The following is a 13,686-nucleotide window of genomic DNA, read 5'->3' as shown; positions in this document are numbered from 1 at the left end:
TTGTCTTCAGGTAGGTGAAAGTACAAGGATTGATCACAGTGGAGGTTTTTCTGTTTATTGTATTTGTGCTTGTTATACAAATACAACTGAGCAGAAGGTCTAAAAACATCCCAGACTCTTCCAACCCTCATCCTTCTGTAGACAGAAGGAGCGCCATGGTCATGCACAGGAGAGCCCTTCTTAGAAGAACTGCCTGTCCCTTGGATAGTTCAGAGTCTTGGGTCCAGCAGCAGAGAGGAGCCCAACCTGTATGGACAGCCTCTTGAAGCAGCCCTTGGTCACAGCTGCTCTGGGTGGGCAGCAGCTTAAATTTCCACAGTTCACATGTTCCCACCACACAAGTCAAATCAAGGAATGAAAACAAAAGGGAAAGCGAGCAGAAGGCTGGAAAAGGGAGCCTGGAAGAGGGTGCAGGAAGGGAGAAGACACACAGTGGGCTTCTGAGGTGCTGGCACTTTGACTTGGATGGAGTTACAGAGCATTTAAAATTATTCTTTACATTGTACATTCATGTTATATACTTTTCTGTATGCATGTCATATCTTAAAATTTTAAAAATATAAAAAAAAACTTAAGAGGCTAAAAGTGAATAAAGGGACTGCTGATAGAACAGAAAAGAAGAAATTAAAAGAGCAGAGATGATGAAGGAAGAAGACAGCAGAGATGGAAGACTGACTACTTGGTTTGCTGAAGTCCTGGAGGTGGATGCGGCCTCAGTTTCTCTTTTTCTGTCTGGATACTGGTTCTGCTTCTAGGTAACGGAGCCCAACTAGCATACCCAGGATGGAGAAACCTTAAATACAGACAAAATATTAGTGACTGACACAAACACAGCACCTTTCTTGCATCTCCCCTGTGTCCACCCTTTGTACCAGCCCTAGTGCCGGTCCAGTTCCTGTAGAAAGTCTGGGGTGGCTGGATGCTTACTTGCCACCATCAGGGGTGCCAGGACGCCCACCGTGGGAGCTGCAGTTCCGTATACAAACAACTCAGAGAGGAAGTGCCCCAGGGCAAGGAGGAAGGTCCAGAGTGTGATGTGATAGAGCCTGCAAGGGAGCAGACAGAAATGGGAACTGAAGTTACTGTTTGTTTTGTACAGAACCAAAGAAATCTATCCGTCAGACTTTATAGACACAAATCAAAACCCAGGATATGACTATGGCTCAGGAAAAAGGACACTTTTTGATTACATGAATTTATTCTCATTTTGGGCAAAACTAAAGGTCTCACATCGTTGCTAACTGAGAGAACGGTCCAGGCACTCAAGAGTAGATCTCCAAGCCTTAGCAAGGTGGTGAACCCAGCAACGGCAGAGTCTGGACCATGGTAATCCTAGGCAGTGTAGACAATTCTGGATCTATTTATCAAAATCGGCTGCCTCTGGAGTCTAACCCTACCTGGCAGATGTCTGGCCATGTGCTAGTCAGTGTTTACAAGATGGAAGCCACAGACACAAGAGCCTGAATGGCAAAGAGAAGCAGGGACACCTCTGGACATTTAGATGCTCCTGCAGTGTAGGCTGGTTACCTTGTGTCTTAGCCTAGAAAAGTGGTCAGATGGAAGACAATGGCAACTTCATGGAAGAGAGCTTATTCCTCAGCTTTGCCCATGAGGCAGAGAAGAGAGGGGTTACTAGATGACTGAATATTTGGTTTGCTGATATCTTTTTTGAAGTATAAAATTTAAAAGAAATTATAAAACATTTCAAACATTTAAAAATAGAATACTGCAATGAACCCTAGTGCAACCAAGACCCAACTGCATTAAAGCTTAGCATTTTGACATTTTCGTTAGAGATAGCTTTTACTAACAAGTAAAATATCACAGATGAACAGTTAAAGCATCCTGTGTATCCTTACCCCACCCTGATCCCCTTCTCCTCCCTCCCTGCTTCCCTAGAAGCAACTAGTATCTTAAATTTGATTTTTATCACTCCTGTGCATGTTTTTATACATTTTGGAAACGTGTATGTACGTATGTGTTAATTTTGAGTTTCCTGTTAGGGAGGGAATAGGATCAGAGTGCACATCAGAAGTGCGTGGATCAAAGTCCCAGGCTAGAGAGGGTTGGAAACAGGAAGTCAGCATTTGCAGCCATCCTGTTTTGGGAGAGGGGAAAAGTAAAGGTTAACTGAGGTAAAGGTAAGTCTGAGTTGTCTTTGCTCATTCCAAAAGCATGGCAAACAAAAGACATATCCTTTATACCTATCAACAATTCCTCATCATGGTGAAGGTGTTTAAAATGGTTATTCAATCTTCCTTCCTATCAGTTGCCCTGAGAGGTAGGACAGATGTCTATTCTCGTTTTATAGATGAAGAGACAAAGGTGCAGTGAAAACAAATAACGAATCTGCTGCTTGGAAGCTAGTTACCAACAGAACTGAGACAAGAACCATTTTCTTGTTTTCATTATTGGCCCAAGGCTGTTTCCACCAAATCATGCTATTCCAAAAATACATGTCAATTTAGGACAAGTACACTACAGTTTGAAGTTTGGAAAAAAAAAATTAAAAATAAAGTTGGAGACATCAAAGGGGTAATAGTTCTGTTCAAATGTCAGTCTTCCTCAGTTTACATTAGATGGACCTCTAATATTTAGATCTGCAAAATCAGGAATGAAAATCACACCCTCCCAAGGCTGTTAGGAGGAAATTCAATAAAGACCACGTAGGTAAAAGCTCCTGGTATGACAAAAGGAGCTCCGCTGGGTATAGTGGCGGGTGCCTTGTGGTCCAGCTATTCAGGAGGCTAAGGCAGGAAGGATTGCTTGAGCTCAGGATTTTGAGACCAGAGTAGCCAATATAACGAGACTCTCATCTTTAAAAAATAAAAATGAAAAACTTAAAAAGGAGGAGGACTTTTAAATATTATTGCCTCCTCTCTTCCCTACATGCTGAGAGTTTAGGTAAGTTGAGATTGTGATGTTACTGGGATGAAAGCTTGAGCCCCCTCCAGTGGCCAGAACCAGTCACAGCTTCTGAATGTATGGAGTTGTTCCATAGGGGTCTGTTTGAGTACCCTAGAGAGGGAGGATACAGGAGTCCTAGGTTCTCTTTCATGCTCACCTACAAACTGCATAAGTAGGTTCTTTGTGGGTTCCTCTTTTATCATGGATTGTGATTTCTGTTCATTCCTGTTTCTTAGTAGGAATGTGAAAAAGGTATGTGTGGGTGGCTACTCTAAAAAAGGCTAAGTCTTCTTTTTAAGTCAAGAGCCTTACTCTGTTGCCCTGGGGTTGAGTGCAGGCCTGGATAGAGTGCTGTGGCATCATCACAGCTCACAGCAACCTCAAACTCTTGGGTTTGAGCAATCCTCTTGCCTCAGTCTCACAAGTAGCTGGGACTACAGGTGCCTGCCACAATGCCCAGCTAGTTTTTCTATTTTTTTTTTTTTTTAATACAGACGGGTCTCATTCTTGCTCAGACTGGTTTCCAACTTCTGAGCTCAAGCAATCCACCTGTCTTGACAACCTAGCGTTCTACTATTACAGGTGTGACCCACTGCTCCTGGCTGATTCTTTTTGCAAGAAAGTTCTCTGTGGCCCAGCCTAGAATACAGTGGCATTATCATAGCTCACTGCAAACCTCAAACTCCTGGGCTCAAGTGATCCTCCTGCATCAGCCTCCCAAATAGCTGAAAATATAGGTACATGCCACTACACGCGGCTAGTTTTTTTCTTTCTTCTTCTTCTTTTTTTTTGGTAGAGATAGGGTTGTGCTATTGCCCAGGCTGGTCCTGCATTCCTGGCCTCAAACAATCCTCCCACCTGGCCTGCCAAAGTGCTAGGATTATAAGTTTGAGCCACTGCTCCTGGCCAAGGCTGATTCTATAGTAAAGAAGTAGAGGGTTATAAAAGGAAAAAAAAAGGTAGAGGAATGTGATTGCCAGTGAGACTCTGTCTCAAAACAAAACAAAACAAACAAAAAAAAATAAGACATTACCAGTTTGCTATCAGTTCCAAAGAATTTTCAGACATTAAAGACGACCTGTTAAGCATATTATGTTTTTTAGGCCTGGAAGGAATGAAATCTATTAAACTTTTATTATCCATGTTCAAGGCTACTTAAAATAATAAGTCCCAACAGTGTATAGGGGGTTGGTTGGCTGGGGCAGACAGTGGGTATGCCTCGCATCTGATTTCCAACAAAAAGATGCTCAAGCTCTTCCTTCCCTTACATACGTCTTGTTGTGAATGTCAATGGCACAGAGGCAGCGAATCACTGATGAGAGCAGTGTCCAGATCCCAAAGGTCCGAGCTTGGAGGCCATTCACTGTGTAGCAGAAAAAAACAAGAGTGTCGAGAAGGGAAGGGTTGGGCTTCCTACCAAACTCCTACTTCACTGATGGTTCATAGGCATTAGGGAGCTGAACCTGACCTCTCTGTGGCTGGGCAGAGTGGAGGCCTTGATGCTGCATATGGGAATTAGAAGGAATGGAAGAAGTTCCAGAATGACTACTACTCAGATCCTCTTCAAATGTCTACAGTTGGAAGGGGAGTCTTCAAGAGTGGAAACCCAATAAAGAGCTGATGCAGGGAAATAACTCCTGGATGAAGTAGTTTATATCTTCTGCCCCTTGCAGCCCAGAGGGTCTAGATCAGACAGGTTTGGGGAAATGTTACAGAGACTGGTCAAGGCTGATCCGAGAGAGAACTCAAGAGATACTGGGGATCAATCTACATGCCCACATATGTTCTTTTAAAAGATCTAAGTCCTTCCATCTCTTCCCAAATCCAGATTTACGTCGTTAAATGAAGCCAACACCAGGCTGGTTTCCTGTGTACCTGGTAGCAGAACAACACATTGGTGTTTGTTGGGGGGAACCTTGCTCTTGGAGGCTTCATTCTGATACTGCTATATTAAATATTTTGTCCAGAAATTGGGGGTCATAGTTCACCGTAACAATGGTTCTTTTTTTTGTTGTTGTTGTTGAGACAGGGTCCCACCCTATGCCCCTGAGCAGAGTGCAGTGGGCGTGGTAGTTCACCACAACCTCAGACTGGGGCTGCGGGCACCCCGCTGCCTCAGCCTCCGGAAGCCGCTGGGATTGCGGCGCCCAGCTGGGTTTTTCCATTTTTTTCATGAGTCAGGGTCTCACTGTCGCAGGCGAGTCACGAACTCCGGAGCTCAAGCGATTCTCCCTCCTCAGCCTCCCACAGTGCTGGGATTACAGGCGTGAGCCACCGCGCCTGGCAACAATGGTTCTTAACACTTGGCATTTATTACAATCAGCTGAGGGAGTTTTATAAAATTTCAAGGCCTGGTTACCAGACCAATTATATGATACTCTTTGGTAGTATGCTGTGGGCATAAGTGTTTCTAGAAACTCCCTGCTTTGGATTTAAATGCACAGCAATTGGTCTAAGGCATCCAGTGGCTTGAGAAATGCCAAAACAGTGAAAGCAAAGATGCTTGCTTTTTTGGCCTACTGCTTGCTAAGGATAAACTTTAAGGGACAAAACTAAAAATTTAAAGGTTATTAATGTTTACTCGGGCTTTAAGGAATTTTCCAGCCTTTGGAAAACCTGAAAGCTCTACCAAATTCACAGTACTGAAGATTTTCCAACCAAATATCTAGCATTAGCACTGGACAGCTACATTCTTTATAAACCAATAGTCAGTGAGATTACTAAAGTGGAGTCCTTCACCAGCCCTAACCAGATTAGGCAGATGAAATTCTACAGGACACTCCAGACCACTGTAAAAATGAGAGGAGTATCGGGACAGCCCCTCCACGAGAAGAGGCAGCCTCCACTTCTGGGCTAGCCAAACACACACCTGAGTTCTGCTCAGCCAGATGAGCTTTAGCAAGTCACATGACCTCTGGGCGACTCTGTCTCGATTTAAATTCAAATGGTTAAACTGGATAACCTCTAAAAACCTGTGGATTTATACAGGGTTCTTTGATCATCTGAGGGTAGAATTTGAGGGTGAAAAAATAGAATTGTCTTGCTCACTTTCCCAGGTTCTTTAATCCAATTATATTTGAGCTTTGCCCAAAATAAGCCTTAGCCTATTTAATTTCATTTTATGCCCAGACGTTGCAGAAAAATGAGCTAGGTCAGAGCCTGAATCTGGGTTAGCTATAAATGTGAGACAGAATTATCAGCTACCGTGAAACAATGCTGCAGCTCCAACTACCCCACACATTAACATGATGAAGTGCAAGCTAAAATGTACACACATGCTCAGCAGAGAGGTTCAGGAAGCTAGGAAAGGCCACTGTGGGCCTTGTGATGCTTCATTTTGGGAGATCAATTTGGAGGGAATATGTCACAGGAAGACCTTGGGTTAGTAACTCTCCATCTCTAACACAATATGAATCCCGTGTGCCTCGACATGATTTCTGAAAAGGGCTTTGAGATAATATGAAAAGGTTCTTTATGGCTTTCTGGTGGGGCATCACAGAGCCACGAGGAAACTCTATTTCCTTACTGGCTATTATCATTTTTTTTGTACACACTAATTGCCCAGGGCAGTATAAAATGAATGAAAAAGTATTCAGAGAAGCTTGGACAGGGAGAAAGGGTCAAGTGCTTACCACAAAGTAGTATTCCAGTGACTGCCAAAGACTAGATAAGGAAGAATCAGAATTCACCTGGGGAGTTTTAGCGGCTGGATTCCTGGGCCCCAGCCAGGTTCAATAAATAGGTACCTGTGCTTTATTTATTTATTCATTTTTTTGCAGTTTTTGGCCAGGGCTGGGTTTGAACCAGCCACCTCCGGTATATGGGGCCGATGCCCTACTCCTTTGAGCCACAGGTGCTGCCCCCTGTACTTTATTTTTAAGGCATCCTGATGTACAGCCTGTTTGTGAACCACAATGTAGGCCAGTCCTACAAAGGATGTAGAAATTCTTTGATTTCTTACCGAGGTTTGGCTTGCCAGTGTAGAGCTTTTCATAAAGAAAGGTGTGGTCTCGGAAGCTCTGTAGTGTGTTCCCCATGGCTATGATGGACACCATAACCAGCCAGGTTCTTAACACATTCAGGAAACGGCTCATGACTCCCCTTAAATCTGAGAGGGCTTTTCGCCTTGGAAACAAAGGTAGAGAACCTGAGACAATGAGGGTCAGCCTGCTTCAACCATAAGCTCTCTCACTTCTGTGGTTAACCTATGTCCCACTCACGAGTGCTTAGTTGGCCAATCGCTTCACAGATTCTTTCCCAAGTCCTCTAGTTTCATCCACCCGTTTTCTTAACACACTGCTGTTAACTTCCCAGGGTAGCATGCTACCCTTGAATATTTACCCTACACCAAGTTGCTGAACATTACCAGAGTGACAACAGCTAAATAACGGTAGGTGAACACAACGAATCTAGCAAAAAAAAAAAAAAAAAAGAAAAGAAAAAAGAGAGAGAAAAGGAAGTATATGAATATTACTATAAACTAATGAAATGGATTTCTGTGTAAAGCTTATAGAAATTGGTCTCAACATTTAGTCACACTAATAATAGTGAATGAACAGTATATTTTACAATAAGTGGCACAGTATTTATCTTTGTTTAAGTGATTTCTCCACATTATCACCCTGCCTCAGAACTCCTTTCACTTAGTTGGAATCAGTTCTCTCGTATCTTCACTTTTGCATGCCACTGTTTTATAATTCAATTGGCTTGAAGGTGATTCTAAATCTACTCATAGACATCTCCCTGGCTAACGATGACAGATCCTTTCAAGCCTACAGAAACCTAACACATTTGAGTGGAACTTATGGTATGAGTGCTTGCTCTATTTACACCCTTAGGTTTTCTGTACTCTGGTTCTCTGGCTCCATAAACTAGAAAATCAGTCTAAAAGTTAGAAATAAACTGCTGTGACTTTACAATTTGTAGAAAATTATGTGAAGTAAACAGCAATCTTGGTGTTGGTTTGCAAGAGAAATTATAATAGTTATCAGTTATTGGCCACTTGTGCACTATGCCAAGCACTTAACATACATTATCTATTTAATATTTATAATAAGGTAGACAGACATTATTAATATTTCCATTTTACAGGTGAGGGTTGGAACAGAGAGGTTAAATGAATTTCTTGAGACCACACAGCTAATACATGACAGCTGCAATACTATCTCACTGAGAATATTTTGATGAAGTTTTCATTTTTGAAGCATACCATATCCACTTTTGTCTTAAAGTTGTACAGAAAATACAATTAGATTGTATTATTTTATAATAGGCTTAGAACAACCCTTGTTGAGTAGTAATTTTAATGAGCTTCATTTAAATAAAAACAAATATAATGAATCTAAGAATCAAACAACTTCCTTCCACCTTTACTATTATTGTTATTTTTTTCTTCTTACCTGGCCACAGTTTTACTTTGTTGCCCTCGGTAGAGTGCCATGGTGTCATAGCTCACAGCAACCTCAAACTCTTGGGCTCAGGTGATCTCTTGCCTCAGCTTTCCAAGAAGCTTAGACTATAGGCACTCACCACAACTCCTGGCTAGTTTTAGAGACGGGGTCTCGCTCTTGCTCAGGCTGGCCTTGAACTCCTAAGCTCAAGCAATCCACCCACCTCAGCATCCCAGAGTGCTAGGATTACAAGACTGAACCACCATGCCTGGCCTTATCATCATCATCATCATTATTATTTTTGGCCTGTGGTTTAACTGTTAGCAGGTTAACTTCTTGCCCCTGAAGTGGTAATACACTAGCAAGTTTCCTTTGTTACTCTGGCGTTAGGAATTTCAATACTGTCCTACGCAGTTGAGTTAGATAATAAAGTCAACAGTGGCCCAAGACAATATGAAGCACTCAACAACCAAACATAAAAGAACTCTAGAGGAGTAAGGGTGTATTGATGGACAGAGTCCATCAAAAAGGTGGATTCTGTCTATGTGCAGACTAAGGATCTATAGAACATCACAGCAGGTATATAGCCTGGGCCATGAACCCACCTATCCTCTTTATTTTCACACCCTCTCCAATAGGAGACTCTAGACCCAGGTCTCCTTTCAGGGTTAGAAGAGCTGCATGGATTCCTTCCATCCCCACCCCTTTTCAGCAGAACTTAAGTCTTCCATTTCACAGAAGCTCTCAGAAATCCCAACAGGCTCAGATGACAAAGCTTGAGAGCTTCTGAATTACTCTGGCAATTCATCAACCCCCATTTCCCTAAAGTTTTAGGGCCTCCTAGAATGTATTCATTTTCAAATTTTGCCCTGGCCCAGCTCAACAGAGGTATGGTGTTAAAACTTAGGAGTCATCGAAAGAGGGACTTGGTCCTACATTTAGTAGCAGTGTGATCCTGGGCAAGTCATTTACACTTTTCAACCTCGGTTTCCTCATCTGCAAAATGGAGATACAAATATCTACCTCAAGGGTTATTATAAGAATAATGTGAGAAAAAGCGAAGGCTCCTTATACGGTGCTAGGTTCACAGTGACTGCTCATTCTTTCATACATTCCTTCCCTCCCTAAATTGGCTAAGCCTTCTCCATCTTCTCAGCGCCCCCACGTCCTCGTCTCTTGAGTCCTTTCCCCCCCAAAAGGTTGCCTCCCAGGTATCTGCCTTTCATCCCAGGTCCATTTTACCAGACTCTCCGGATTCTCAATCAGATGTCATACAGCCATCTACACCTTTCTTCTCTCTTATATTCTCCTTACCCGGCCACCAGACTCCCAGTACAGCAGTAGCAGCAACAAACGAGCTCCACCAGGGTAGTTCTAGCCACCTGAACCATTTGTCCCCGCCCCTTTCGCAGCGCAGCTCCAGGATTGGGTCGTTACCGTCAGTCCTCGCTCTGATTGGCTGTTCGGGTTTTGCTAAAGCAGGAGATAAGGAGTGAACCCTTTACTGCCAATCAGCGGTTGCCGCTAACTAAGCCTCTCCTAGGGCACGCTGCTCACGCAGCAAACCCTCCCTTTCAGCGTGGCGGAACTCTTGGTCTGAGTCAACCTTTTAGGGGCGGAGGAAAGAAAGAGCGGAAAAAGAAGACTTCGTTCTGCCAAGGGCAGGTCTCGACTGCCGCGCTGCGCGGCGGTGACGATATTCTTCCGCGCCCGCAGCCTGGCGTTTTCGGCGCCGGCGGCGGGCGCCTGCGCAGTGGCTCTGAGCGGGCGGTTGCTTGTTGGTTGTTGTAGTAACCCGGGAAGCAGCCGTCGGCGGCCGCCGTGAGCCGGGCTGGGGAAGGAGGAGGGAGGTAGGCGCCGAGCGCGGTCCCCGCCTGCCCGCCCAAAGCCATGGAAAGATGAAACAGGTAAACGTCTGCGCCGGCTCCCGAAGGAGGCGCGTTCCTGGGTTTGGGCTGGCGCCGCCGCTGCATTTCCCGCTCAGAGCCCGGGAGTAGCTGTTGTATTCCGGTTGCTCCGGGTTGAATCACTGCGGCGGAGTTGCCTGTCCTTTCTGGGAAGGAGGGAACCTGTGCACCTACCTGGGATTGGAGTGAGCTGGTAGAGGGGAGCTGAGGGGCAGATCCTTTTAGGGCCATGACTCTCTTCAGCGCGTATCCATAATCTTCTTCGATCGTCCTGTTTTTCCCCGCTCTGCAGGCAGCCTAGGAAAGGTTGGCATCCTTTCCTCGCTTGGAGTTTTTGTTTTAACCTAGAGGACTTCCCAACGTTTTGGGAAAGGTCGAGAAATCCCGTTGGGAATCTCCGGAATAACGTCGTTAGATATTGCCCCATTCCGCTGAAGATCTGTAGGGATCATTATCGGGGTTGGTGTTTTTTGTCTTAATTATAATCTTATCGTTTATATGATGTACAGAAAAGTAAAGTTTGGAAAGATTGACACCAGGTGTTTATTTCTGAGTAATGGGATTACGATAATTTGAATATGTTCATTTTCTTTATCTGCAGTTTCTGTTTCCTCCTCTAACACACTTAACAAACATAGACTTCTTTTTAACCTATGGAAAAATGTTTAAAGTTAGAAATGCACTGTTGGGGCGGCGCCTGTGGCTCAGTAGGTAAGGCGCCAGCCCCATATACTGAGGGTGGCGGGTTCAAACCCGGCCCCGGCCAAACTGCAACCAAAAAATAGCCTGGCGTTGTGGCGGGCGCCTGTAGTCCCAGCTACTCGGGAGGCTGAGGCAGGAGAATCGCTTAAGCCCAGGAGTTGGAGGTTGCTGTGAGCTGTGTGAGGCCACGGCACTCTACCGAGGGCCATAAAGTGAAACTCTGTCTCTACAAAAAAAAAAAAAAAAAAAGAAATGCACTGTTGGTTGGCATGATCAAAGTTGTTAAAGGACAAAAGAAAAAAATGTCCTAATTTTTTTTTATTATTAAATCATAGCTGTGTACATTAATGCAGTCATGGGGCACCATACCCTGGTTTTATAGACCGTTTGACACGTTTTCGTCACACTGGTTAACACAGCCTTCCTGGCATTTTCTTAGTTATGTGTTAAGACATTTATATTCTACATTTACTAAGTTTCACATGTACCCTTGTAAGATGCACCGCAGGTGCATCACCCTCCCTTTGCCCATCCTCCCCCCTCCCTCCCTTCCCCCTATTCTTAGGTTATAACTGGGTTATAGCTTTCATGTGAAAGCCATAAATTCGTTTCATAGTAGGGCTGAGTACATTGGATACTTTTTCTTCCATCCTTGAGATACTTTACTAAAAAGAATATGTTCCAGCTTCATCCATGTAAACATGAAAGAGGTAAAGTCTCCATCTTTTTTTAAGGCTGCATAATATTCCATGGTGTACATATACCACAATTTATTAATCCATTCATGGATCGATGGGCACTTGGGCTTTTCCCATCACTTAGCAATTATGAATTCGACTGCAATAAACATTCTGGTACAAATATCTTTGTTATAATGTGATTTTTGATCTTCTGGGTATATACCTAGTAGAGTAATTATAGGATTGAATGGCAGATCTGATGTCCTAATTTTAATATCTATTTGAGATTCAGATCAAAGTTTTTAATGAGGTAGAACAATGAAGAGTTTTTGGAAGGACAGTGGTTTTCTCCCCCTACCTGTTTGTATGACCCTTGAATCAGGAGAACATCAAGGGTAGACATAAAGTTCGTGTGCAGTTTACTGTGCTAAACTATTTTAAATTGCATATGAACTTTATGTGCACCCTGTATTAATCTTTTGGTTTATTGTTGAATTTTTCATGACGACATCTTGCTGTGTGCTTGTCACAGAGACTAAGTAAATATTTGCAAGGGTCTTAAACCTGGAGTTCTTATTTTTTTTTTTTTTTAACCCAGGTCAGGTTTGTCTAGCAAGGAATCTGTGTTTTAAGAATCAGCTGCCTAACTGAGATTGCCCTAAAAGTGCAGTAAGCCTGTCCTTTTGGTGCATATTGCATTTAGTATATAAAAAATGACTGAGAAACTCAGACTTAGCAGCAGCTCTTCAAATATATAAAGCACAGACAGTATGTTGGAAAAAAAGCTTGATTTTTATGTGGTATTTGAGGCACTGTTATAGAAGGTAAGCTTCTAGAGGTTGGGCACTATTTAGGAATGTATTTATTTGGAAGATCATCAGCAGTAATCAATAGACAACTGCACTGTGTTTCAGTTCAATTGACCTTTTTGCAGGAATCTGTGCCATCCAAGTTGTTTGATCCAGTGAATCTGCCAGGAAAGGTCTCTGAGGCCCCTGTCTGCTGACTGCATGACAAACCCTAAAGGAAATGCCAGTGGTGATGGCCCGGGACCTGGAGGAAACAGCATCATCCTCAGAGGATGAGGAGGTGGTCAGCCAAGAGTAAGTAACAGCCAGCCTGCTTTTGACTCTGCTTTTAGGATGAAAAATAGTTTTCTTTTACTCATGTACAGGAGAACCTCTGTAAGTTGGCCACCCAAAGGATTGTAACAAACTGGTCAACATATGGAGGTGGTTGACATAAGGAACTAAACCTACCCTACTGATGTGTACATGTGATGCACGCTTGGTCTGTGAAAATTAGGTCAAAATGGTCAGTGCAGGGAGGTTGTCAACTGTGGCAGTTCTACTGTACCTTCCTTTGGTATTGTCTGACTCTGGCTTTAGCTTCTATCCATCATCTAACTCAAGGTTTTGTTATTCAGTCTCCATCAACTATCGGAAATGAGATAATCCCGTTTCTGGGCTCATGCATGAACATGAACTCCAAATGCAGGTAGTAGTTCTGGGGGAAGCCCTTCCTCAGAGCTCCCAACATAGGATATTTTGACATTTTTTGAGATTGAGGAAAAGTAGGTCTCTAAACTCTGTGACATTGATTATGTTTTGCTAATTTTCTCAAAAGCCTTTACAATGATAATACAGAGGTCAGGTGACATAGTAATTCTGGGGCAGGATATTAGAATTCTGTAGCCCATGCTGTGTCCACTGAACCACTTTACTTTCCTGAGTTCTTTTAGGTATGAGTCAAGTTTCATGATTTCTGGATCCTCATAATAAAAATGTATGGTAGTGATAAGTGTGGCTGATATAGATGGTGATAAAGGCTTTATCTCATCTGTATCTCATTTAACCTGAAAATTAAACTACTGTATCTTTTTTTTTTCTGAGACAGAGTCTGAGTTTGTCACCTTTGGTAGAGTGCTGTGGTATCATAGCTCACAGCAACTTCAAATTCTTGGGCTTAAGTGATTATCTTGCCTCAGCCTCCCAAGTAGCTGGGACTACAGGCGCCCGCCACAACGCCAGGCTATTTTTTGTTTTTAGTTGTCATTGTTGTTTGGCTGGCCTGGGCTGGATTCAAACCCGCCACCTCTGG

At 43.3% G+C, this 13,686-nt stretch overlaps 2 protein-coding genes across 19 annotated transcripts in view; one reads left to right on the top strand and one right to left on the bottom strand.

The window, feature by feature from the left end:
• Window positions 1-43: 43 nt before the first annotated feature.
• On the bottom strand, window positions 44-9,751 carry ERG28 (ergosterol biosynthesis 28 homolog). 3 transcript variants are annotated; one of them, XM_053601043.1, is made up of 5 exons: window positions 9,612-9,751; window positions 6,869-7,032; window positions 4,180-4,270; window positions 928-1,046; window positions 44-793 (listed from the first exon to the last, which is right to left on the bottom strand). In XM_053601043.1, the coding sequence occupies exons 1-5, from the start codon at window positions 9,686-9,688 to the stop codon at window positions 714-716; spliced, it is 531 nt and encodes a 176-aa protein (XP_053457018.1). In that variant the 5' UTR covers window positions 9,689-9,751; the 3' UTR covers window positions 44-713. The 3 variants fall into 3 exon arrangements, with proteins under 3 accessions (XP_053457018.1, XP_053457019.1, XP_053457020.1); XM_053601044.1 differs by having other exon boundaries at window positions 9,540-9,638; XM_053601045.1 differs by lacking the exon at window positions 9,612-9,751 and adding an exon at window positions 9,540-9,607 and having other exon boundaries at window positions 6,869-7,054.
• Window positions 9,752-10,066: 315 nt separating this feature from the next.
• Window positions 10,067-13,686, top strand: part of TTLL5 (tubulin tyrosine ligase like 5) — a 331,666-nt gene continuing 328,046 nt past the window's right edge. For all 16 annotated transcript variants that reach the window (XM_053601040.1, XM_053601031.1, XM_053601030.1 and 13 more), the window contains exons 1-2: window positions 10,067-10,204; window positions 12,521-12,689. In XM_053601040.1, the coding sequence (XP_053457015.1) occupies window positions 12,616-12,689 (74 nt within the window). In that variant the 5' untranslated portion in view covers window positions 10,067-10,204; window positions 12,521-12,615. The remainder of the gene's footprint in view (window positions 10,205-12,520; window positions 12,690-13,686) is intronic.

This window comes from Nycticebus coucang, chromosome 9 (genome assembly GCF_027406575.1).
Source record: "Nycticebus coucang isolate mNycCou1 chromosome 9, mNycCou1.pri, whole genome shotgun sequence".
Lineage (NCBI taxonomy): Eukaryota > Metazoa > Chordata > Mammalia > Primates > Lorisidae > Nycticebus > Nycticebus coucang.
Note: the sequence above shows the minus strand (reverse complement) of the source record. Positions and strands in the feature narration are given on the sequence as shown.

What these genes read in the sequence shown, in the direction of transcription:
- ERG28 (XM_053601043.1), bottom strand. Translation starts at nt 9,688, where the DNA reads ATGGTTCAGGTGGCTAGAACTACCCTGGTGGAGCTCGTTTGTTGCTGC. An exon ending in CACTGGCAAGCCAAACCTCG is followed by an intron (nt 4,271 to 6,868) that starts GTAAGAAATCAA and finishes TCTGCTACACAG; the next exon opens with TGAATGGCCTCCAAGCTCGG. An exon ending in ATTGACATTCACAACAAGAC is followed by an intron (nt 1,047 to 4,179) that starts GTATGTAAGGGA and finishes GCTCCCTTGCAG; the next exon opens with GCTCTATCACATCACACTCT.